The sequence below is a fragment of the Coloeus monedula genome (genome assembly GCF_965178545.1).
Source record: "Coloeus monedula genome assembly, chromosome: Z".
Taxonomy (NCBI): Eukaryota; Metazoa; Chordata; class Aves; order Passeriformes; family Corvidae; genus Coloeus; species Coloeus monedula.
Genome location: NC_138822.1, coordinates 74,080,320 through 74,104,229, shown reverse-complemented (window position 1 = coordinate 74,104,229; position 23,910 = coordinate 74,080,320). Strand labels below are relative to the sequence as shown.

The window sequence follows — 23,910 nt, the reverse complement described above, 5'->3', positions numbered from 1 at the left end:
GCTGCCTCTCTCTGTGCTGCGACCTATGTCCCCCCACCTCCTGATTTACTTTACCTGCTGTGAGCCAATGCAACAAAAACTCATCTGCCAAACAAATGGGGAACGGCTGCACTACAGGATCGACTGTTGGCATCAGCACTGAAGGTTTCAAAGGCCGGATTCTGCCAAGAGTTTGATGCTAAACGTCTCCATGGGGGCCTCTTACCACCGCATGTCCATAGGGCAGTGTCTGCAATGCATTAGGCAGCCGCGCTGCAGCTGGCAACAAGCAGCTTTCCTTGGTTGTCTATGCACAAAAAAAAAAGAGAGAACTGGACTGCAGCAGTGCATCGCGGTAAGGAAATTCCGGAGTGAGATGGCAAAGGGAGGGGCAGGGCTGGGGTTGGGGCGGTGCAAGGCAGCGCAGCTCCGGGGGTGCGGTGCTGTCACTGAACACCAGGGGACAGCCGAGCACCCGCCGAGGGACAGCGGCGCCGGCCCCGGCCCGGCTCCTCTCGGAGCGGGCAGAGCCTTTGGAAATGACCCTCGCGAAAAGCACGCCGTGGTCCGGAAAACGTCACACCACACAGCTCTCGCCCTGGAAATACACGACATGGTTTGTTTATCTCAGTTTCCTGCGTAGTCCAGGTTGGAAAGCACTGATTTTGTTTTCCTGCTGCTGCAAGTGCTTACCCATAGGAACAGCCTCCACTCTGATGGTTCTGCGTGATGTGAAGTCACTATCCTTAATACACAGGTAAAATATTAATACGTGGGAGGTAAAATGTTCATTTCCAAAAAAAAAATTTAGGAGATGAAACTGTTTAACACATCTTGTATATCTAAAGGAACAACGCATGAAACTGAACACCATGGAAGGCGACAGAATTCACAGAAGCACAGAATGGGTCAGGCAGAAAGGGACCACAGTGTTCATCTGTTCCAGCCTTCCTGCTCAAGCAGAGTTATCCTAGAACACAAGGCACAGGCTGGTAGGTTCCAGAAGGTTCTAGAATAACTCCAGTGAGGGAGACTGCACAGCATCTCTGGGAAAGAGACAAAAGGAAGACTATATTTCCTCTGAGCTCCCTTACTCACTGTTCCAGTGCTCCATCACCCACAAAGTAAAGAAATTCTTCACATATTCAGGTGGAACTTCCTGTGCATCAGTTTCTGCACATTGTCTCCTGTCCTATTGCTGGGCACCTCTGAGTAGAGCCTGCTCCATCCTCTGACCCCTCTCTGCAGACACTGACAGACACTGATGAGGTCCCCTCTCAGTCACCTCCTCTTCTTCGGGCTAAGGAAGCCCAGCCCCCTCAGCTGTTCCTTCATCACCTTTGCCGTCCTCCACTGGACCCGCTCCAGGATCTCCACATCTCTCTTGTGCTGGACACAGCACTCCACATGTGTCTCACCAGGGCTGAGCAGAGGGGCAGGATCACCTCCCTTGACCTGCTGGCAATGCTCTTCCTAATGCATCCTAGGATTTTGTTGGCCTTCTTGGCCACAAGGGCACTGCTGGCTCATGGACAGTTTGTGGTCCACCAGGACCCGCAGGTCCTTGTCCTTCTGCTCTCCAGCAGGTTGGCCCCCAGCCTGTACAAGGGGTTATTCCTCCCCAGGTGCAGGATGCTGCACTTGCCTTTGCTGAACTTCAGACAATTCTTCTCTGCCCATCTCTCCAGCCACTCCTCCCAGCTTTGTGTCATCAGTGAAACTGCTGAGGAGGCATCTGCTCCTTCCAAGGATTGAGGTGAGACTCACTGGCTCCAGTTCCCTGGGTTCTCCTTCTTGCCTGTTTTAAAGAATGGGTGATATTTTCTTTCTTCCAGGCCTCAGGCACCTCTCCTGATCTCCATGACCTTTCAAAGATGATCATGAGTCCCCTGGCTATGGTGTCTGCTAGCTTCCTCAGCACTCGTGGATGCATCATGTCAGGGCCCATAAAAATTGCAAGTCACTTTTCACAATTTAGTCTTGAACAAGTGACCCCAAATACATGCCTCTTAAATAAACAAGACAGAGCAGCTAGAGAATAAGAAATGAATGCTGGAAACTTAGAGGGGAAAATTTTGGTTTATAGCTCATTTTTTATAGCTCTATCATGCCAAAAATAATTTAAAGACATTTTGCAGCAGATACTTCCACCCAATCCTTTACAGTTCAAAAATTTTAAATGTCATGATTGTCACATTCACTTACACCATCTTTTGACATGCTGCAGGGACTGCTAGTGATTCATAGGCACCCATGTGAAAGCTGTGCGTTCTCTCAAGGCAAAGACATTTATGATTCATCCTGACTTGTGTAGCCTTTCTGGAAAAAAAGTTTATGTGCCACAAGTCACCTGAGTTGCTTGTTTTCAAGCAAGTCAAAGAAACTTAATGAGAACACTATGAAACACAGAATGAGCACTGGAAAAAAAAATCAGAATGCTTGTGACATTACTAACACTTCAAGTCCTCTAAACAAGAGAACCAGAATTTCCTGTAAGGGTTCGCTTGCATCACATACATGCCTGCTTGTTAAAGGGGAATAAGTGGCAGATGTTCGTAAGAGAAAGAAAAAGGGAAGTGCCATCAAGATAAGATGACAGACTTGTCTCCTGCCTTGTTTTGTTCATCCATGACTATTTTTGTGAGAGTGAGAGGGAGGAGGGTTGGTTGTCGCAAGACATCTCATCTTTGAGAGGGTTCAGAGGAGGGATACAAGGATGCTTAAGGGACTGGAGCATCTCTCTGATGAGGAAAAGCTGAGGGAGCTGGGCTTGCTCAGCCTCGAGAAGAGGTGACTGAGAGGTTGTGGAGTCTCCGTCACTGGAGACATTCAAGAACTGCCTGGACACAATCCTGCGCCGTGTGCTCTGGGATGGCCCTGCCTGAGCAAGGAGGTTGGACTGGATGACCCACTGTGGGCTCCTCCAGCCTGACCCACTCTGGGATTGTGTGCGGTTCATCTAAGTGTATCATTTGCATAAACATAATACAGAGAGGATCTTCTTTTATTTGATTTTATGTATATGGAAATAAAACCAGACGAGAAAGATCAGGCACAGGGTACTTATAACTTTATACTCATATCATGGCTATAAAAGTTGATGTTAAGTACAATAAATGATCATATTGATGGCTCAAGTCCACAACTAATGTAAAAGCACAGAAAAGGCGGAACTTCTTAAATTAACAGCATTACAGTACAATCCTTCAATACCTTCAACATTTTTAACATTTTAGCATTTCCATTGCTGAAATAAATATTTTATCCCCTTTCATGTATTAGTAACATTTTATATTAGTAACATATATTAGTAACATTTCTACTGCTAGAAGAAATACTTTTTTACTCCCCTTTTATGAGTTAGTAACATTTTATATTATTTTCAGTAACACTTGAGATACATTTTCAACTTCAGAATGAGCACCATCATAATTTTTTTTTGTTTAGACACTGTTTTCCACATTGTATATACTTTTTTATCAGTTTGCTATTTCTAACAAAGACTCATAAAAATACCGTTTTGAAGTCCTGGGAACAATATAGGATGTTTTTATGGAGATTTGCAGAGAAAAGATGACTTTAATGTTTCTGTCTTCTGTAGTACACAGTGGGCTTTAAAGGGAAAGATCATGAGATCATGAGAAATGATAATATGAGTTCCTGAAACAATTTTCTCTGAATAAACTTGTAAATAAAAGCACTGATATACACGATGGACCCCCCTCTCTCCTCTCTGCAGGTTCAGAACCCTTCTTACATTGCCACAGATCTATGGTCACTTTGTGGGCCTGAATCAATGCCAGTGTTCTCTTTGTGTAACAGAACAGAGACGACATTGACCATTTAAATGTTAATGTTCCAATGGTGTTAAAAAAATTGGTGTCAAAAAAAATATTGACAAAGACATAGGTAAACATTACAAAATTTCTTTCTCAGCCTCACAGTGGAATCAAAGCTTTATGACCTCAGCTCCTGGTGCACAGGCTTATGTGGTGCAGTCCTATAAAACCAGATCACCTCCTCCTTTATCTGTTTTTATGGCTCCACAGATGCCTTGCTCTTCCCTTGAAAAATTGTCCTCCCAGGAGATATGGAGTTAATGGAAGTTAGTGAGTTAATGATGGCATAAAGCTAATTGAGAAGACAACAATCCTTCATCTTCTGGCTTCCTCCTGTTTGTCCCAGTTGAGGCCCTTGTGCTCCAGCCATCTCAGTGCCTGCAAACTCTTTCAAACACAGTCCAGGGGCTCTGTCTTCCCAGGTTTTCTCTTTTTTCTCTTGCATGCATGTGAAAGGAAGAAACACAAACCAAAAGAAACCATAAAATGTGGTTTCTTCAAAAGGCAGGATGAAGATGCTGTAGTGAGGTTTACCACGCGCTGAGCCCCTTTTGGGACCTACAGTGGAGACATAGTCATCACTAAGAAAAGGCATCTGAGGCTCCCACAGGCTTGTTAAAATCAATAAGAATTTACCTAAGGGAAAATTGGTTTTCCTGAGAATATGTGACTCACTCTATTCTTGAAAACATAAAAAGAGGGTGAAGCTGATGCATCTCTGCAGAGGCACTTGATGCTCAAATCTAACCATTTATTTGTGTTGTTGTCAGTTCGTATCTTGCAGAGCTGCTAAGGAGCTGATTAAGCTCAACACTGCATTTCTTTGAACAGTGTTGATTATACATGTGCAACATTAAGGACAAAAACAACCATAAACACCATACTTGTCCATAGTCTCTCAATGTTCATTAACAATATTGCATTAGCAGATGGCTTCATGTGGCTTAACATGTAACATAGTGGATGGATATGACACTTTTCAGGACAGAGGAAGCACAGCATAAATACAGTATATTGCTTTCACAAACATAGGCTTTTCAAAACTCTGGCAAAATTATAAAATAACAATGAAGCTTCATATGCAATTAAATACAAATAACTGAGCTTATGTATTTACTGTGCAATAACTCCTAATAGTGCTTTGCAGAACTGAATTTATTTACAATATTCTGTAAAGAGCAAATGCTCTTTCAGTCAAAGAATGAAGGAAAACAGAGAAAAGAGAGATGCTACTTTAAGGTAAATGCTGTCATATCCAATGTCAAGATTTATGTGGTGTTTAACTATCCATCAAATTGTTACGTTGGCCAAGTGTATTTTTTCAATTACAGCATCAAAATTGAGAGGCCGCTTTTCAAAGAAGGAGGAAATGGCAGTTGTTTCCCACAGACAGGTTTTTAGGTACCTATGCATGGATGTGCAAAGCAGCCTTAGGTAGACTTTCCTGACAAGCCCAGACAGTACTTTCACTTCATTTATACAGAAGCAGCAGGATCCAGTACAAAACAATTGCTTTACAGTGATGCTCTTAAACAACAGGCTTCAATCTTTTTTATATTTCAGTCATTTTTCACACCCAAATCTGCTTTTGACAGTAGCAGGTAAGTAACTGATCCCATTTAGCAGTACAACTAATCACAACAGAACTGCACCCTGAGTGACCTCTGACACCTGTTTGAATCTCCTGCAGCTTTTGACTACTGGAGGGAACAGCCCCCAGCTTAACACACTTGAAAAACAAGATAAATAAAAACTTTATTCCTAACTCTGTCCTTTTATATTACTTCAATTTATCACATACTTCATCTATTAACGTTCACAAATTGGTAATGAGGAGTTTTGTAATGACTCCCAGGGTAGAGCATCAAAACACCGTGGGCACACACACCATCACATGTCACAGCATGTGAACACACTGGGGGTGTGTGTATATCTGAGGCATTAGGTAACCAGTTTTATCAAGTCTCCATTTCATAAAGCTCTGGAATTGCAACTGATCCAAGGAGGTAAGACAGGACGATGTGTCAGCAGTGTCAGGACAGAAACAGCACCGGTCCTACTGACCCAGAAAGAAAATGCTCCCCTGGGGAGATTTCTTCCAGTTGCTCCTTGCAGTCCTAGTCCACGTAGCGAACGCAGAAAGCCAAGAAGCAGCAGCCAATCAGTGCCACTGTGGATGCTGAAATCATGGTGACTGCACTTCCAGCAACACCAACCAAGGGCCCCAGCCCCACACCGAGGATGATCTGGGCCAGCTGGACCATGCAGGTGAGAGCAGCACAGTCAATGCCTTTCCCTCTCCCGTGCTCCCCTGCTTGCTCCCCTTCCTGCAGCTTCAGGCTCTGCAAAGAAGCACAGAACAAACCCCAGTGAAACGGGACAGTGTCAACAACATGCAACTCTTGGCCAGTGCACTGTTACAGCCCCAGGGGCAGCAGGACAGGTTGATACCTCTCTGATTCCATTCTTGTACCAGAGAGGCTACAGAGGTTATCACAGAGATTTTACAGGTAACAATGAGTTTTCCAAGCTTTCACCAAATTGTCCAGATTTTCTCATCTGCATTTTTTCCCTCTATCCCTTAAGAAAGTAATTGAAACTTGCCCAGAAGTATTACACATTTTTTTCAAGTTCCTGTCAATTTGAGCTCTATCAAACTGATGTTTAACAGGTCATCCTGTCATGGATAATTTAGATCTGACTCGCAGCTGAAAGAGCCATACTATTATATTATCGAAGAATCATCATAGAATCATAGAATGATTTGTTTTGGAAGGAACCTTAAAAATCATCTAGTTCCAATTCCCTTGTCGTGGGCAGGGACACTTTCCATTAGACCAGGGCTTTTAAGTGTACACCCAGCCTGGCCTTAAACACTTCCGGGCATGGGGATCCAAAACTCCTCTGGACAACCTGATCCAATGCTTTACCCCCCTCACAGTAAAGAATTCTTTCCTAATATCTAACCTAAATTTACTCTCTCTACGTTTGAAGCCATTCCCCCTTGTCCTATTACTATGTGCCCTTGTGAAAAGCCCCTCTCCATCTTCCTTGCAAGCTCCCTTCAGGTACTGGAAGGTCACAATTAGGTCACTCCTTCTCTTCTCCAGGCTGAACAATCCCAGTTCTCTCAGCCTTTCCTCATAGAAGAGATGCTCCAGCCCTCTGATCATCTTGGTGGCCTCCTCTGGACTGGCTCCAGCAGGTCCCTGTCCCTGCTGTGCTGGGACCCCAGAGCTGGATGCAGTGCTCCAGGTGGGTCTCAGCAGAGCAGAGCAGAGGGACACAATCCCCTCCCTCCCCTGCTGCCCACGGGGCTCTGGATGCAGCCCAGGACACGTTTGGCTCTCTGGGCTGTGAGTGCCATGGCCGGGGCATGTCCAGCCTCTCACCCACAGCACCCCCAAGTCCTTCTGGCCAGGGCTGCTCTGGGTCTGTTCATGCCCAGCCTGTGCTGATACTGGGGATTGCCCTGACCCAGGTGCAGCACCAGCACTTGGTCTTGTTAAACCTCATGATGTTCCCATGGACCACTCCTCAAGCTTGTCCAGGTCCCTCTGGAGGGCATCCTGTCCTTCAGGTGTGTCAAACACACCTCACAGCTTGGTGTCACATGCAAACTTGCTGAGGGTGCACTCAATCACTTCATCCATGTCATTAATGAAGAGATTAAATCACACTGGTCCCAATATAGACCCGTGAGGGCACCGCTTGTCACTGATGTCTATTTGAATACTGACTCATTGACTGCTACCCTCTGGATGTGACCATCCAACCACCTTCTTATCCAACAGTCCACTCATCAAATCCATCTTTTCAATTTAGAGGGAAGGATGTTGTGAGGAACCATGTCCAAAGGCCTTACAGTAGTGCTGATGTGCCCCACACACATACAGGCAAGTATGTGCTCTAAGTTATGGCTCAAAACATGTAAAGGACTTCAGTATAAAAATACAAATATAATACTTTAATTGATGGGGATAAAAGCAACCTGAAAACAGACATGCAGACTAGGGTTCTTCTGCACTGCTGAGGACACCTGTTAACTACTAATTATCTGTGTATCTGCTTTGATATATATAGCAGAGCAAAAGCCTTCATTTATTCTGTGAAAGTATCTTGCACATTAGCACCCTGTGAGGCTGGTGGATCACTGGAACAGGTTAACCAGAGGGGTTGTGGAGTCTCCATGCTTGGAATTATTCAAACCAGACCAGACATGACTTGGGGGAGCTTGCTCCATCTGCCTTGAGCACGGTCTACATGATCTCTGGTGGTCCCTTCCTCCAGGAACGAATTATTCTGTTTTATTGGGAAATTATGTGATAATTTACATATTTATTTTCTTCCTGCATAGGCTGTTAAATGGAGGAGGTTTTATTCCAGCAACAAGAGGTTCCCACACTGTAGGCCAGCTGCACTGCTGTGTTCTGGTATCCAAATGCTCTTGGCCATTAAGATGCTTTTTGCTTTTACAAACCCTATTACCTTGCCTTTGAGCCACACAAAGCTCACAAGTACTGGAGACAAACAGTCTCTTCCTAATCCAGTAGAAAAAAATTGAATTTGCTAGGGAACAGCAGCACAGTACAGGAGCTGAAATGGCAGCATTATAAAACACAGCACATGATTTTGGTAGAGTGTATAGTGAGGGAAAATGTCTGCTCCTTGTTCTGAAATGACTAAGTCCCAATTTTAGACACTTGTTAAAACAAATTATATCTATTTTTCCAGGCTGTTCCCAGTGTTCCTTTGTGGCAGTAGTTCTGACCACAAATACATGAATCTGTAAATGAACACAACCTTGTGCTTGATGTTTTTCCTCTGATGTTTTCTTCCTATTTTATTTATAGAAAATTGGAGCTAAACCTCAATCCATTAATATAAAATCTAACATAGAATTATATATCATTTAACATCTGTCATACCAAGTACCATACACCAAACAAGAACTGGTTGTCTTACAAGTAACACATGAATATTGGCCTAGTAAGTATAAAGTTTATGCACACTTCAGCATATTTTATTTCACTTATGTCTTGGAACAGACTAAAATTTTCATTTACTCCTCCTCTCTGAGTTGGCTGACCTGAGGCTAAAACTGAGATCTCACCCTAACCTGGGCTCATTCCCTGTCCTTTGTTTTATGTTCATAAAACATCATGATCATTCTCTGTTGGAAGGAGCAAAGAAATGAACTGAAAAATTGGGAATCAGATATATGAAATATTTAACTACTTTGAGACATCCTCCTAGCATTCAGTAGAATAATTAAAGGGTTTTCTTGTGTTCATCATTCAGAGGGTGCTGGTGAAAGTTGTACAGAACGGTAGGACATGTTCTCCAGCACTTGATCTGGACCTGTGCTGGTTTCAACTATGTTTCTATATGGTTTTCCAATAGTTCAACATTACCTTAATTAATTTCTTCAGATATCCCAAGACATACTGAGAACTTTTCCTAATTTTTCCTAACTCTCCTTAATCCTTTTTGTTTCCAACTATTTCACTAACTTAAGAGACTTTTCCATTAAAAAACTCAACACTTTACAATACATGAAGATCCTGCTGTGCCCAGTAACATGATACAAGGTGTGCAAGTTTTTCCAGATTTTCCTTGGAAACAGGATTTAATGCCATGGAGGACAAAAACCCAACCCCAGACATTTAGAAAGATAATGAGAACATGGTATATGATTTAATACTGAACTATATAAAATTGTTTCTACTAGAATGTCATGTGTTTATTAGCTAAGAGCTTTAGTAACACTTTGCAGTTAACTGAAAATTCCGACAGCCTTTACAGGATTGCTGTTCACCTCAGGCTCTCAGAAGTCAAGCCTTTGCTAATATGGCTGGAAGGAAGGATATAAGAAAGGCAGCAGCTGAAGGCAACACAAGAGGTAAGCCCTGTTACCTGCTTACTGCCTGAACACATACTGTGATTGGCTTAGTTTCAGATGTGATGATAAATAATTATTTGTTTTATCACAGGCCTGTTTGGAGAGTTTGGAGCCAGGATGTTACTCTCTCTGTCAGAAACCTCCCGTTCATGTGTCATAATAGCTCAAAATTAAAATTCAAATCTGCTCACTGTTTGTATCCAGTTTATCCCCAAAACAGATTGAACAGACACAGACAGATATACTTAATGCTTCTTGAGACATTGCACTCACTTCTTCTTCCCTGTGGTACTCTGCAATGAGGTGGAATGGCACTGTGTACAGTGTGCTGGACATGACTCCAAAGAGTGAACAGAGAACCAGGGCAGAGTAGATGTTGGGAAACAAGCCAATTAGTCCAGTACCCAGTCCAAAAAGTAGGTATCCAATGAAATAAAGTCCCTTTAATCCTATGTATGGCAGAAGGACTTTCTGCAAATCTGCAAAAAGAAAGCAAAAATACTGGTAGGATTAAAAAAAACAGGTCACATTTTATCAGGGAGTTCCTTTTAAGGGATTGTGTTTTGTAAAATGCAGTGATGGAGATAATGATTTTGGAAATTACCTCAAATTATTGTAGGTATAAACTTGCCAAAGAATACTTGCCCACACCACCCAGAGCTCAACCTGCAGCTCGCACTCCAGCTGCACCCAGACATACTTGTGCTGAATAGATGTTCCTCCACAGGAAGGCCACACAGAAATACCTGCAGTTAAGCTCCAAAGGTGAAAACATTTCCCTCAAGCCTCTTCTAGATGCTCAAATTGACCCCCAAAATGCTACTTGTTTGAATTTTCAGATCACAAGTAGTTTTTTTAATCCTTGGGAAGAGTTATGGTGAAATCTCTCTGGGGAGCTGTGCTAGGATGTTTACACGTAATTTTGGAGAGCAAGCTTCAAGCTTCTGGCAAGAACTTCTGCATGGGGAGTGCAGATGGGGAGAGGCTACCTTTGAGAGCCTACAGCTATGGCACTGCTAGGTGAAAGAGCATCTAAGAATTTAGTCTGGCAGTTAATTTCAGGATAATTTTAAGTGTTCAGGGTCAGTTCATGTGCAGAACAATGTGTTAGTCCCAAAGTGACCCCTCATCATGTGGTCAGGAACTGTTTGTTTTAAGATAGGAATTTCTAACAATGCTGAGAATGTAACATTCCCTAAAGCTTTAATGTAGAAAAAAATCCAGGTAATTTGGCATCCCTTTATGGTTTTTAAACAATGGCAAATAGTAAACATGGTGGTGTAGTTCATTTGTGGGTACTTACAAGAATAGACTGATGAAGAAATTGCATTGATGCACAGTCCCCAGCATCCCATCTCTACCCCTGTTTTGTAGGTAAGATAGAGTGTGGAGTTGTGAGGTGCATAAGGATTACCTTGGTATATAACCTGAAAGAGACCACAAAAGTCACAGAAGGCAAGGATGGCTGCATGGATAGAATGTCTCCTTCTTGCAGGAACAGGGCCCCATGCCTGGTAGGGAGCACCCAAGAAATCTGTTAAGCAGTGTCCTAACCACTCATTTGTAATTCTCCAGTTTTCACACTCACATCTCATGGACTATCACATCCCAGGGTCTGCCTCATTTATTACCCTCTGCCTTTTCCTGGACTGTTCATTGACTCACTTGCTCTTTTATCCTTTGGGTGTCTCACTTCCAACTAACTTTCTCTCTCTACTTCTGCCTTCTCACCTTAGCCTTTCTTTCCCTTATTTATCTACATTTTTTTGTTTGTTTGCTTTCTCTTTTCACGCTTTCTCTGTTCACCTCAACACACTCATTTTTCCACACAGTTGTTGTCTTATTCAGTTCTTTTTCTAGACAAGCAAAACTTTTTTCTTTCAGTTGCTCATCTACGCTGCAGGGAAAAAAAACCTCCTGCTTGCCTTGCCTTCAGAGACAAGAAAGGCAAGGAAATGGGAACACTGTGTGGAAACCACAGAACAACAGGGAGTGGCAGTGAGTGGGTTTGTGCCAGGAGCATACTAGTACTCTGGAAGAAAGGAGGCATGTCCATATAGGCAGGAATCACTGTCAAGGACATACAGTCCCTGGGAATAGCATGGAAAAGGGACTACTGGATATTGTGAAGGCAAACAGTTCCTGGCAAAAGGGACTCAGGACAGACAAATGCAAGAAGATAAAAGCTTTCTGCTACCAAGTGTGCAAAGAGCTGCATGGCCTGAGGCCAGGGAGGCTGCAGAGCAGGTAAGGGGCTTTGTGTGTATGCTGCACACACACCAGGACAAGGCCATCAGCATCCAAGCATTGCCCCAGTTAGAAAACCTGCCCATCTCAGAGCAGCTCCAAAGCCAAAGCAGAAAATGGATGTGTTTGGACCAGCTCTGAGAGCTTCACTTGGAACAGTTAGACACTAATGGCCCTACAAACACTAAAAGTTTTCCCCAGTGATTACACAGACAGGCTCGGAACAAGGGCTTGACCTTAATTAGCTGGTTTAAAAAAACTATTGTTGAGCCATCCAGATATAAATGGCTCTGACACCAGTGTAATTTCCCCAGGATAGTAACACCATTTCACTTCTTTTTGATGGAGGAGGAGTTGCTACAGGAAGGAGAAGCAAGAGGATTTTATGCTTTACCTGTCCCATGAAATCCGTGAAGAAGAGCATGTTGGACAGGAAAGCCATCCATCCAAAAAGGTGGCTCACACACAGACAGCGATAGTGGGATGGCATGCTTAAAAGTGTCTTCAAGAGTGATTTAAGGGTCATCTGCCTTTTTTCCTAAAAGCAAATATTCAAGAATAATACAGTATTATTGCTCTGAAATTTTGAAATACTGAAATAGCTGACAGAAAATGAAGAAGGCCTTAGTATCTTTTCATTGCTAAACTTCCAGTCTTCTCTTTTTTGCTAGGAAGGGTTGCTTGGGTACTGAATTTCCTTCAGTTTATAAAATTCCCAGAAACTACAGAAGAGATTGAGTATACCAACAAGAATGTAACATTTCTTGCAGTTATAATCAGTAGGGTGATTATTTACATGTAGAACCAAAGGGAAATTTTCTGCCAAAGCAGAGTCAGAAAATTAATTAAAAAAACATATAAAAAACGCCCAACAAACCAACAACAGAAACAATCAGAGCCAAAAGTTATTTCTTTATAGAGACCATCAGCTTTACATTGAAAATTTAAAGCTGCCACAGAAAAAAGTTATGATCAAAATACTTCCTTGAAAATTAAAATGTATCAGCTGTGGATATCTGAGCATTTCTGAGACCTTACTCCCATTCTGTTCTATTTTCTATGCTGAATTCCCTATGAAACTTATTTTTCAAGGGAAACTTCTATCTCTTCAGGCATATGATGACATTTCCACTGTGCACTGTCCTCCCTTCCACGAAGCAGGGAGAAGCTGTGGTTCATCATGGTAGCACACAGAGAATGTGAGCTGCAGCATCTAAACACCTCATATCATGGGAGTAATAAGTCATTTCACAATCAAAACTTAACTGGTGCTGGTTAACAAATCTCACTGATGAGGATAACCAAATTTTCTCACCACCTTCAATGCCCCACATTATTTCTCTCCTCGTCTCAGTCCTGTGCCCCAAAACTCTCAGTTTCTTTTCCAGTCAAATTCATCAGATCATTTGTATTACTTTTTTTTTTTTGACTACTGTAGGTGTGCTTGATATCAGGTATTTTGACATGTAATTCTTCCTGCATTAAAGCTCCTGCATAGTTCTGTGCTTTTAAAGAAAAAGAAAGATAGTATTTTAACTGTGCATGATGGAACACTTCCAGTTTTCTCTCATAGTGTTTGGAGACAACAGTGCTGGGAGAGATGGTAAGGGAAGAAGTACATCATGAAATGTGGAAGAACTGAAAAAGTTATGCTAATTACTGGAAATTACTGAAGTGAAGCTTGTCTTCAATTTGCTGTAAGATGTCACTTTTTCCTTTCTTCCTTCAGTGTTGTACTTACTTTTCACAATTCTACTTTCCTTTGAACTAGGCTATGCTGCAAGCTACTCTATGAATAATCACCACATATGAAGTTGGAAAATACTTTGCTTCTGTGTCAGGTTTTTAATCCTCATAGGAATGCCAAAATTCAAGTTGCTGACTTTCACCTTGGACTGTATGTTGTCCAAATCCCTTGGAATTTCTCTTGGCATCACTGTCTTTTTTAAACAGGGTAAGTTTTATATTCTTCTACAAATATAAAAAGAAAACAAACAAAAAAATTCCAGATTGACTGATTAGTGTTATTTCAAGGATAATTATTATCGTTTGACTTGACTTAATTTAGTTTGCAATTCTTCCACTTTCTTTAGTTTTTTTTAAAATAGCCTTTCCAATCAAAGTTTTAAGATAAGGTCATGGAACTACAAAAGACACTGCAGTGATTACAAACAATAATTTGACAGCTAGATAGAAATGCTTTCTTTCTATTTAGATAGTCCAGAGAGTGGAAGTGGAAACTAGAAGTGTTTTAATGCACACATTCAAAACGTATCAGCACACAAACTGCATGCTAATTTAAATAATGTGCTGAAGCTTGGTTCTGTTTAAGCACCTTATCTTTCAAAAGCTCACAACACCAAACAAACGCTAAAAAATCACTACAACTCAGGGCATAAGATGATTCATAAGAGTACAGAAGAAGCAGTACGATGTTGCTGCCTGCCCCCGAGGTGCAGCCCAGCCCCGGAGCTGGCCAGGCATGTCTGGATTTGTTTCAACCATGTGCTCTGAATCCCCTTTGTTCCAAGCGCGGATAAAACTTGAAAGTAGCACGGGCTCCCCCGAAACAGAGTCCGATTGGCTGATAACCCGGCTCCGCTCCTGCTCTCCCCTCTCCCTTCCCCCGAGAAAGTCGGCTTCGCCCCTCATGCTCCTGTCTCCCTTCTGTGAACAGCTTCTCCTGTCTCTCTCGGGACAGAAGGAATAAGGAAACAGGATTTAAAGGCACAGAATTTGGGCTGTATTTCTACCTCTTTGCTTCTGCTTTTGACATTAGCTTTACAGCTGTCACTTGCTGCATTTCGGAGCCACCGAGTCGCTGGATTGCCCGTGCCGTCTCTCTAGGCAGCTCGGGGCTTTTCAAGGCACAGAACGGTGAGCCAGACGACTGAACAAGCTGGCAGCATTTCGTCAATATGACTTGGGTTTTGTGGCAGTGGACCCTGAATAATATGGCACTATGCAAAAGAACACAGGGCTAATTGCTTTGTGTGTCTGGTCATACTGTAACAGGTCAAATCTCATTAATAATCATGTTAGCTATTAGCATGTGAGAGCATAGGCCTTAATTTAGAACAAATAGGGCCATGATGCCCGCAATAAAAAAAAAGAGACAGAAAAAGAGGAAGCCAAACCATTTCTTCAAGGAAGTGATTACAGTAATGAATGAACTCAGCAAACATGTGCCACAGGAGACAGATCATTAAAGCAGAGAGTGTCTCGAATTCATACACAATCAGGCACATCAAAGAAACATGAGACTGATCAAAGCACTGGGGACTCTCACAGGCTGCCCAGCCTAATCAGAGAGAAGGGCAACGGCACAGGCTTGCCCACAGTGGACGCCACAGCTTCACCTCAGGTGTCAGACGTTATTCACTCAGTGGAATTACTTCTTGCCAAGGCAGAGGCTACCCAAAACTGCAGTCTGGTCCCCTACTTCCACTGCATCACTCTCTCATCTTCTTTTGCCTTCTTTTTTTTTTTAGAGCCTGCATTGTCCAAGCAGCCAATGACACTCAGCATCTCTAACAATTTGGAGGATGCTCAGAGTGAACAGCGCTGGTGAAGGATGCTGGCTACTCAAGTTGGCCTGCAGTGGCCAACTGAAGCTGAGACAGCATCACAGCATTCCTGTCAGATTCTCCCCATAACTGTTGCCTTGCTGTCTGCCCCACTCTGTGTTTGCCTGGCATTCTCATCAGGCAGTGCTCATCTCATATGTCTTGCATCTGGTGTAATAATACTTTTCTTCAGGTTAGAAACTCCAAGTGCTATTATAAAACAAATTACAAATAGTAAAAGATAATAAATCCCTTTTATTTATAGATTAAACAAGAGTATTGCTTTCTTACTTATAACCATTTGCACATGCTTAAACGTTTTACCTGATTTATCAAACCTTTGCATCAGTGTATCGGGGATGGATAATGCCAAGAGACCAAAAGTGAAATTAAAATGAGAAGCAACTGTGTCACCACTATTTTGTTATACTTTGCTTACCTAGGGTACCATGAGATAGCCGTGAGCATTTCTAGCACTAGGAGTCATCAACAAAACAGTAAAAATTATCATCTGTTCCCAAGACCATTCTAGATGTGGGCTCCCCAGATATTTTTCTGGTAGATTCACCTTTTCCTAGGTGCCTTAGGTTGAAGAAATCTCCCATAAAAATGCATCAGAAACAAAATAACAGTGAGAATTTAAAAGTACTCACTATTCTCTTGCACCTCAAAGTTTTTCCAAAGACACAGCTACAATATCACTCAAAATAAAACTAAAACTCTGGTAGCAAGGTATAACTTCTGTAGAAGTAACAATTTTAAACACATTAGTACTCAATGAAATGTTGAGCAGGAGAAAACCCAAATGTTTACTAGAGAGGGAATGCACATTTCACATGTACTATGTACAAAATTGTGTGGACTTCAGTGGGAATTAGAGACGTACATCAAAGATTAATAGTCTGTAGTCTTTGTCCACAATTTTATGATAATTCTGTCAAGACTATAGGATAAAGTAGATCCTATTTACAAAATTCACATGAGGAGGATATCAAGAGACTGACATAGAGCAGAAAACCAAACCATGTTCTCCCTCATCCCTGCCAATTGATCAAAGCATCAGAATTAGCCTCTTGCTGGCAATACTTTCTAAAGAAAAAAAATAAAAAGAAAAAAAAAGCAAGCAGGATTTCTCCTGTCTCTGTATCCTGGTGGAAGGTTCTTTTCTGTGCATGTGAAAGGACTCCATTACAAACAATCAGCATTAGCTAATTAAGGGGTCTCCAAGGATGCAGATACGTCCTATAAAATCATCTCTGCACTCACCGCACATTTCCCTGGCTTGGCTGCAGCCTTTATTTCGGTACATGTTGATTTTAAATAACCATTCTTGATTTCCTTCTCAATGGAGTTGTATTGGTGGGGCTCAGTCACTTCCAACAAGAACTTTGTCTCTTCGTGTTCGTGTCTGAATGGGACTTCAGGAATACTGCACAGATGTACGGTAAGGCAGATTATGAAAACCAAGGCTGCAAACAAGAAGATCACCTGGAATTCTGATGCCAAGGTATATCCTAGTATAGTTTGACCCCAATCCATAGCACCTGTCAGGTAACCCAGGGCTCCTCCCAAACCTACAATGGTGGGGGAAAAAAAGGAAAAAAAAAAAAGTGTGCTGGCATTGATAAAATAAACAAATGAACAAACATAATACCCTCAACATCCCCTCTAGACATGATGGAATAATCACTCTTCAGATATTTATCACAAGAAATAGGAATACTGAGATAATGACAGACATGAGCAGTTACTAAAACATCTCTTGAAAAATCTTCTCAGATCTGGTAGGCAGAGCTCTCCAGAAATTGCCTGAACATACAGCAACATAGGGTCCATCTCCTTTTTTGACTCTTTGAAGCTTTATTTTCTTTGAAATGGTAAACAATACAAGTAGAACTGAGTAAAATCCTACTGAAATTTATGTGTTTTTTTTTTTTAATTTCACAGAACAAACACTTCTTAAATTATATTGAGACCATCTATAGTTTAGAATTTGTAAAATGTGTTTTATTTAGCTTAGTCCAAACATAAATACTGCCTCCATGGGAAATTTTTTAAAAAGGGAATAAACCCAAAAGCATTGTTTTGTAGTTATACAAACCCAAGTACCTCATCACTTGGAAAAGAAAACAGAAAGGATCAAATATAAGTGTGTAGTCCCATTTACTAATTCTGTCAGAAAAGGTAGACTAAAAGGTAAAATGAGACTGCTACTTTGTGCCTTGAAGTCAATAAACCCAGCTTTCAGTCAGTTTGGTTTTCTTACAATTTCTTCTCTTTGTTGTAAGTGCACACGAAGATGCACAGGGAAGTACCCTCTGTTACATCCAATACAGAGCTCTGGTAGGGGTGGCACCTTTGTAGACTCCTGACACCTTGTTAACCAGGTGGCTCTGGTGGATGGATGTGTGGGAGCTCCACAGGATAGCAGCTTTTCAAGGACTTGGAAGCATTTCTGCTCCCCTGCTTAGGAGAACTGATGACAATGTACAGCAGAACCCCTCACCTAACAAAAACTAACAGCACCTACACTTGCTTCACCAGCAAAACACAGGATTTTGATTTCATCCTGGGCTTTCTGTACTGTTTCCCCCTCCTGGGTCTGATTATGACCCTTCTTCATCGTGTCCTATGGCATTTCATAGGGGACTGTATCCTTGCTTGTTCTCATAAAAAACAATTATGCTATTAACAACTTTTTAAAGAAAATCTACACTACATTGTTTCAGTGTATGTTTGCAGAGAGAATGTTTTACATTTGAGGTTGTCTTTGCATGCTGTTTTGTAAAAAAAAGGATCATGATATTGGAATGAAGCCCAAATATTGTGTGTTGGATGTGTGCACTCTTTCTTCCACTTGTGTAAGTTGCTATGGGTTTCATAATTGCAAAGCTATCAAGTTTCATGTTCAAACCCCAAACTGAAAGCAAACTGGAGAGTAAAATCTTAGAAATATTAAGTACAAAAAGAAGGAACTAAAGTGGGGAAAATAAATAATATCTAAAATAGAAAGTAGAAAAGAAATGGGAAGATTGCTGTCTGTGTCTAACTGAATTACGCTTCTCACAATTTACATATTTAAACCGCACGGAAAGGAGGGAATTGCCTTTTGTCGGAGCTCACCTGCTGGAAGGTGGGGGGGCTCCGAGCCTCCAGGTCCCGCCGGGGCCACTGCCCCTTTCCCCCTTTCCCAACGCCGCGGCACGGACCCTGGGTCGCTGGGGGGGACTGTCCCAGAGCCACAGGCAGCTAAAACCAGCCATGGAGTGCTCACAGCTAAACCCAGCCATGGACTGCTCACAGCTAAACCCATCCAGCGCGGCTTCTGAGGACCGGTGGGTCCCTCTCCTCTCCATGCGGAGCCAGCGGAGTCAACGGGAGCCGGCAGAGCCTCCTGTCTGCAGCCAGCACACTTCGTGCTGAACTGAAGAAGACACCACGCAGCCAGCAGCACAGAGGGAGCGAGGCTTTCCCCACCGTAAAGGCCGAACAAGAACACCCTTCAGCATGGCGGCGTCAGAGTCAGAGAGAAAGAGAAGTGAGTCCCGTGGGACGGAGATGGAAATGGCGACGGGAGAAAAGAGGGCGGTGCCACGATTCTGGCGGGCAGCTTAAAAGAAACCTTCTTGCATGCCGTGGTAAGAAACTGTAATGCCACAAACTGTTTGTCTCTTTAATCCATTTGAAGAACATGGGGGGATGAAGAATTCACGTGTGGCCTGTGAAGATTGTGAAGAATGCCGATGCCAGGCTATGTAGAAGCAGTGAGAGGCTTTTAGAGACTTGTGGCGAAGAAAGCCTTTGTGTGCAGGCCAAAAGAACTCATCCTTAAAAAGATGAATAACCCCATGTGATGGCCCATGTTTTGCAGTGTGAAGGAACTGTGAGATTTTTCATGAGAGAGATCTTTTACACCACAGCAGGTTGGTTGTTTCCAGGCAGGTCTGCTGTTGGTGGCAGTTTGGGAACCACGTGCAACTGAAGAAAACCCTTTTTTCCTTAAGCATAAGAGAGAGACTTACCAAGAACTCGAACACTGACTAACATCCCATGTTCTGTTATCCTTTGTGCGAGTTGGGTAAAAGGAGAGAAGTGCTGGAAGGGGGGGTGGGGGTTTGCTTTAATTTCTTGTTATTTCTCTTTACTTCTAATTCTATTAGTAAGAAAACTCTTTCATTGTACTGCAACTGTTTAAGGTTTGTGCCTGCTTTGCTTTCTCCTAATTCTTATCTCACAGAAGGAAAATAAGTAAGTAATGAATATTTTTAACCAAAACCACTACAGTTAATTGGTGTTTCTGCCCGGTTTACGAACTCAACCCGCTACACAAGGCCAGAAAATTGCTGGAGCAGAGTGACTTGGGAGGCTGTAGAACTCCAGTCAAGGGAGGATTTCAACACCAGACTGGAGAATTTTCAATCAGGAAGGGTTAAAATATTGATGAACTTGCTGTAGAGAGCTCAGGGTGCTGGACATACACTCTGCCCCAGTCTTTTTTCATGCTATTTGTCCCACACCCCTTTTCACAGCTCAGAGCACAAATGAAACAGCTAAATCTGCAGCTTCAAATCTTCAAATTTGGAGACTTTTTAGTATCATCCAAAAAATAAGGCAACCAGAGTTGTGCTGAATATACATAGAGACTCACTCCTCTCTATGTCCAAACAAGTGATGCTTTAAAATTTCATCTGTCATTTTCTAATGGATCATACAGATTTCGTTCCCATGTGGCTTTAAGCTTCCCTCATAATCTGTGTTCCTGGACACAGGTATTTCTTGTGTCCAAAATTGGCCTGTTGTCAGTAGCTACTACACCTTCCTCCTTGAGCAGAGTAACTGCTACTGAATCTATGTGTCTCTGCTCTTGGTGGGGCTCAGAAGCCACAAAAATCTGTGACTAAGACTGCATGACTTCTCATGTAGTCTGCTTTTTGTCTAGTGCTTTCACAGAGACTGCTCTCAGACATGGCAGGAGGCTGCTCCAGAGTCTCTTCACAGGTACATAGCCTTAGGTGTCTACCCTGTGCATTTCCCCAACACAGGGCTCACATTGTACAGATGATTTCATAGAATCAGGGGTTGGAATAGACCTTAGAGATCACCCAGCCCCAACCATCCTGCATTTGGCAGTGACACCTTCCACTAGACCAGGCTGCTCAAGGCCTTATCCAATCTGGCCTTGAACACTGACAGGGTTGTGGCATCCACAACCTCCCTGAACAACCTAATCCTGTGCATCACCACTGATGCCTTTTCCTGATCTTAAAATCAAGAGTCAAACACAGAAGTCGAAAAGGGATTTTACCTTGGTATTTATTTTAAGGATCCTTAGGTGCACACGTCCAGGTCGAATGCACTGAAATGCACACTATGGTGCCTCCCAAAAGATCGGGTACAGCATTATAGGTGTTACTAATTAGCATATCTATCAAAGATTCCCCAATGAGAGGCTTGAATGAGCCCCCCCTCCCCAAGGAACCTTCCCCTGGATGGTTCTATCTTAGTTTACAGAATGTGTTCTGGAGAGGACCTTGGGGTCTGGGGCACACTGATCCTTAGCTATGAAGCTTCTAAAATGTTTAGTCTCTTAGCTGAACAAACAAGTCCAAGAATGTAGGCAAAAAGCACTAAGAATACAGAAGTTGTAAAAAGGTATAACAGGGGTATAAAAGAAAAGGCAAAAATCGTCACAGGGAAGAATTTCTTCCTAAGATCCAGCCTAAATTTCCCCTCATCTTCCTAAAGAAGACTCCCTCTCCAGCTTCCCTGTGGCCCCCCTTCAGACACAGGAAGGTTCCTATGAGGTCTCCACACAACCTTTTCTTCAGGATGAACAGCCCCAACTTTCTCAGCCTGTCTCATAGGAGAGGTGCTTCAGTCCCCTTATCAACTTCACGGCCCTCCTTTGGATTTGTTCCAACAGTTTTGTGTCCTTCTGTAACTCGGCAGCATTCCAAACATGTACAAAGGCAAATGAAGCTGTTAACTTCATTTGCAAGAAGTTGCACTGAACTACTTGGGCCTATTCTGTGGGAGGTGTGATTTTCTGAATTTTACACAGAACTCCTGTTTCTGTACAGCGCATACTGGTGCATTGCTGAAGAGTGAAAGTAAATTGGTTCATGCAGCTCTTGTTCCATGTCACATGCTGAATCAAAAATGTTATTTTTATGTGCAGTAGCAATGAAACGAGTTACATCCATTAATTTTTGCCTCACCAAAAACTTGGAAAAAAACCAAAACAAACTGAACAAACACTACTTCACTTTTATAATAACTAACTACTCTTCCTTAAATCATGTCTGTGTTGCTGTCATTGTTTACGCCTGCAGCTTTTTGCAGAATTCTTGTAGCAGAAATCACAAGTTTCTGTTCTCTGGAGCAGTGAAAACCCAGCAACAAAAGACTCGTGACTGAAGTGCAGGATCAGATGATCAGTTCATTCAAGATTAGAAACACAGTGAGGATAAAATCCATGCAATTACCTTCCTCTCCTTTGAGAGGTAGGGAGGAAAAGAAGGGATCTGAGTACCTGTAAACAGGGCGTGGTAATGCAGACCCTTCTCTTTATCCTGATGAGAGCAGACATCAAATAAATACGCTTTGATGGGACCATCAATAAAATCAGCTGCAAAATCAAAAAGTACTACTCCCAGCATGGTAACGACTATTGCCCAGGTCCGCTGCTTGTCTTTCTCATTGATGAAAGCTACAAAAAGAAAAACACCCTCATTCTGACAGCAATAGTGCCATGTTCTGCAAGACCAAATTTTGTCTTTCCTTATATCTCAAAATCTAAACAATGACTGGTTATGCAATAGTGACACCAGAATCTCATCAGAGAAGCAGGAGAGCTGAGTCTGTGAAGTGCTGATCTGGGCTAGGTTGACTTACTGCCTTGAGTCAGCACATGCTCAGAATGCTCCAAGCTCCATGACCAAGTGCATCACTATCCTTAGTCTACTCCATTACACCCTCAAGGCAGGCTCTGGTAGCCTAACACATGCATTTTGCAATACTTTTTGGTTTATTCTATTTGTCCCACCCTTATATTGCTTTAGATAACCAAAAATTGACTGCAACATCTGTTTCTGGGTCAATGAAATCAAGTATATTTAACACCAACAATATTCAGGAAGAGAAAATAAATCAATCCATAAAGACACACACCTCCCCCATCTGCCTAGTCAGCAACAACTTTCTATCAAGACTTTAACAAGTTACATTCCAAGCTAAAATGTAACAATAGGGATGACACCCTATTTGATTTTGCATGTTTCAGCTGCAACAGTTTCCAGGCAGTTACGGATCTCTGTTTTTACCTGCACAACACAGTTCTGAGTCAAGTCAGTGCTACAATAATTTAAGTGTTAGTATTTCGAATACTAATCCATCTAAAATAGGGATGTACAGGGATTCCGTTTGGATATGTATTACATCACAAAAACAATACTATAATTTAAGCAAACAAGGTAGATCTTAGTTCATAAAAACTTCTAAGGCCTAAGCAAATCTTTACCTGCAGGAGCTTATCAGGCAACCAAACCAACATACAACAGACTGTAATCACATGCACAAACTACAGAACACTGTGTACAGGGTACATAACATGCAGTGTTAGATTTGAGTGGATACAAAGATTCCAGTGCTCCCCAGCTCTTTCAGTGCTCCCGAGTCACATGATACCAAATTTTAACAGTGCATTTTAAGAAGGAAAAGAGGAACCCCTCCCTTTTCTCTGATTCAAAAGGCTAGGATGAGTTTTCTATGTCAGCATAACACATACCCCTCACTCACCTGAGATCATCACGTCCCCATTGAGGTACAAAGCCATGCCTAACAGCATTATGATGCCCAGACACAGAATGTAAGGTCGCCTCCTGCCCCAGCAACAGGTGCAGTGATCACTGGCTGAACCTACCACAGGCTGTAGCACAAAGCCCAGGATAGGGCTGATGAGCCACACGAGGCTGTAGAGGCTCTTGGGCAGCCCTACACTGAGCAGCACCGGAGTGACAAAGGCGGCCTCCACGGCATAGCAGAACTCCCGGCCAAACATGGCCATGCTGTGCATGACCAGCCTTCCCACCGCTCGCTTCTTTGGCACCACTGCTCCAGTCCTCATCACTGACTGCCCCGAAGCTTCCTGCTTCTCTCTGGTGCTGTCCATGTTGGCCTTGGCCACTTCAGAGGTGGGTGGAAGAGCCTTGTGGAAGCTCTCTTTCGTTAAGGTCATTGCTCCGGCTGCAAGCAGCGCCGCAGTGAGCTGGTGCTGCCTGCTCCGGCTGACATGGGACCCAGATCATATGCCGGGTGGGATCGGTCTGTGCTGGGGGAGGGACTCACATACTTTCATGGCTCTGCGATCACAAGTTAT

At 42.7% G+C, this 23,910-nt stretch overlaps 1 protein-coding gene across 1 annotated transcript; it reads right to left on the bottom strand.

The window, feature by feature from the left end:
- Nucleotides 1-5,935: 5,935 nt before the first annotated feature.
- Nucleotides 5,936-23,769, bottom strand: SLC45A2 (solute carrier family 45 member 2; the record flags this gene model as incomplete). The annotated part of the gene is made up of 7 exons (XM_082301213.1): nt 5,936-6,160; nt 9,994-10,199; nt 11,024-11,147; nt 12,362-12,505; nt 16,800-17,107; nt 22,066-22,242; nt 23,331-23,769. 7 exons carry the CDS (start codon nt 23,767-23,769, stop codon nt 5,936-5,938), a joined length of 1,623 nt encoding a protein of 540 aa, XP_082157339.1.
- Between the last annotated feature and the right edge of the window lie 141 nt (nt 23,770-23,910).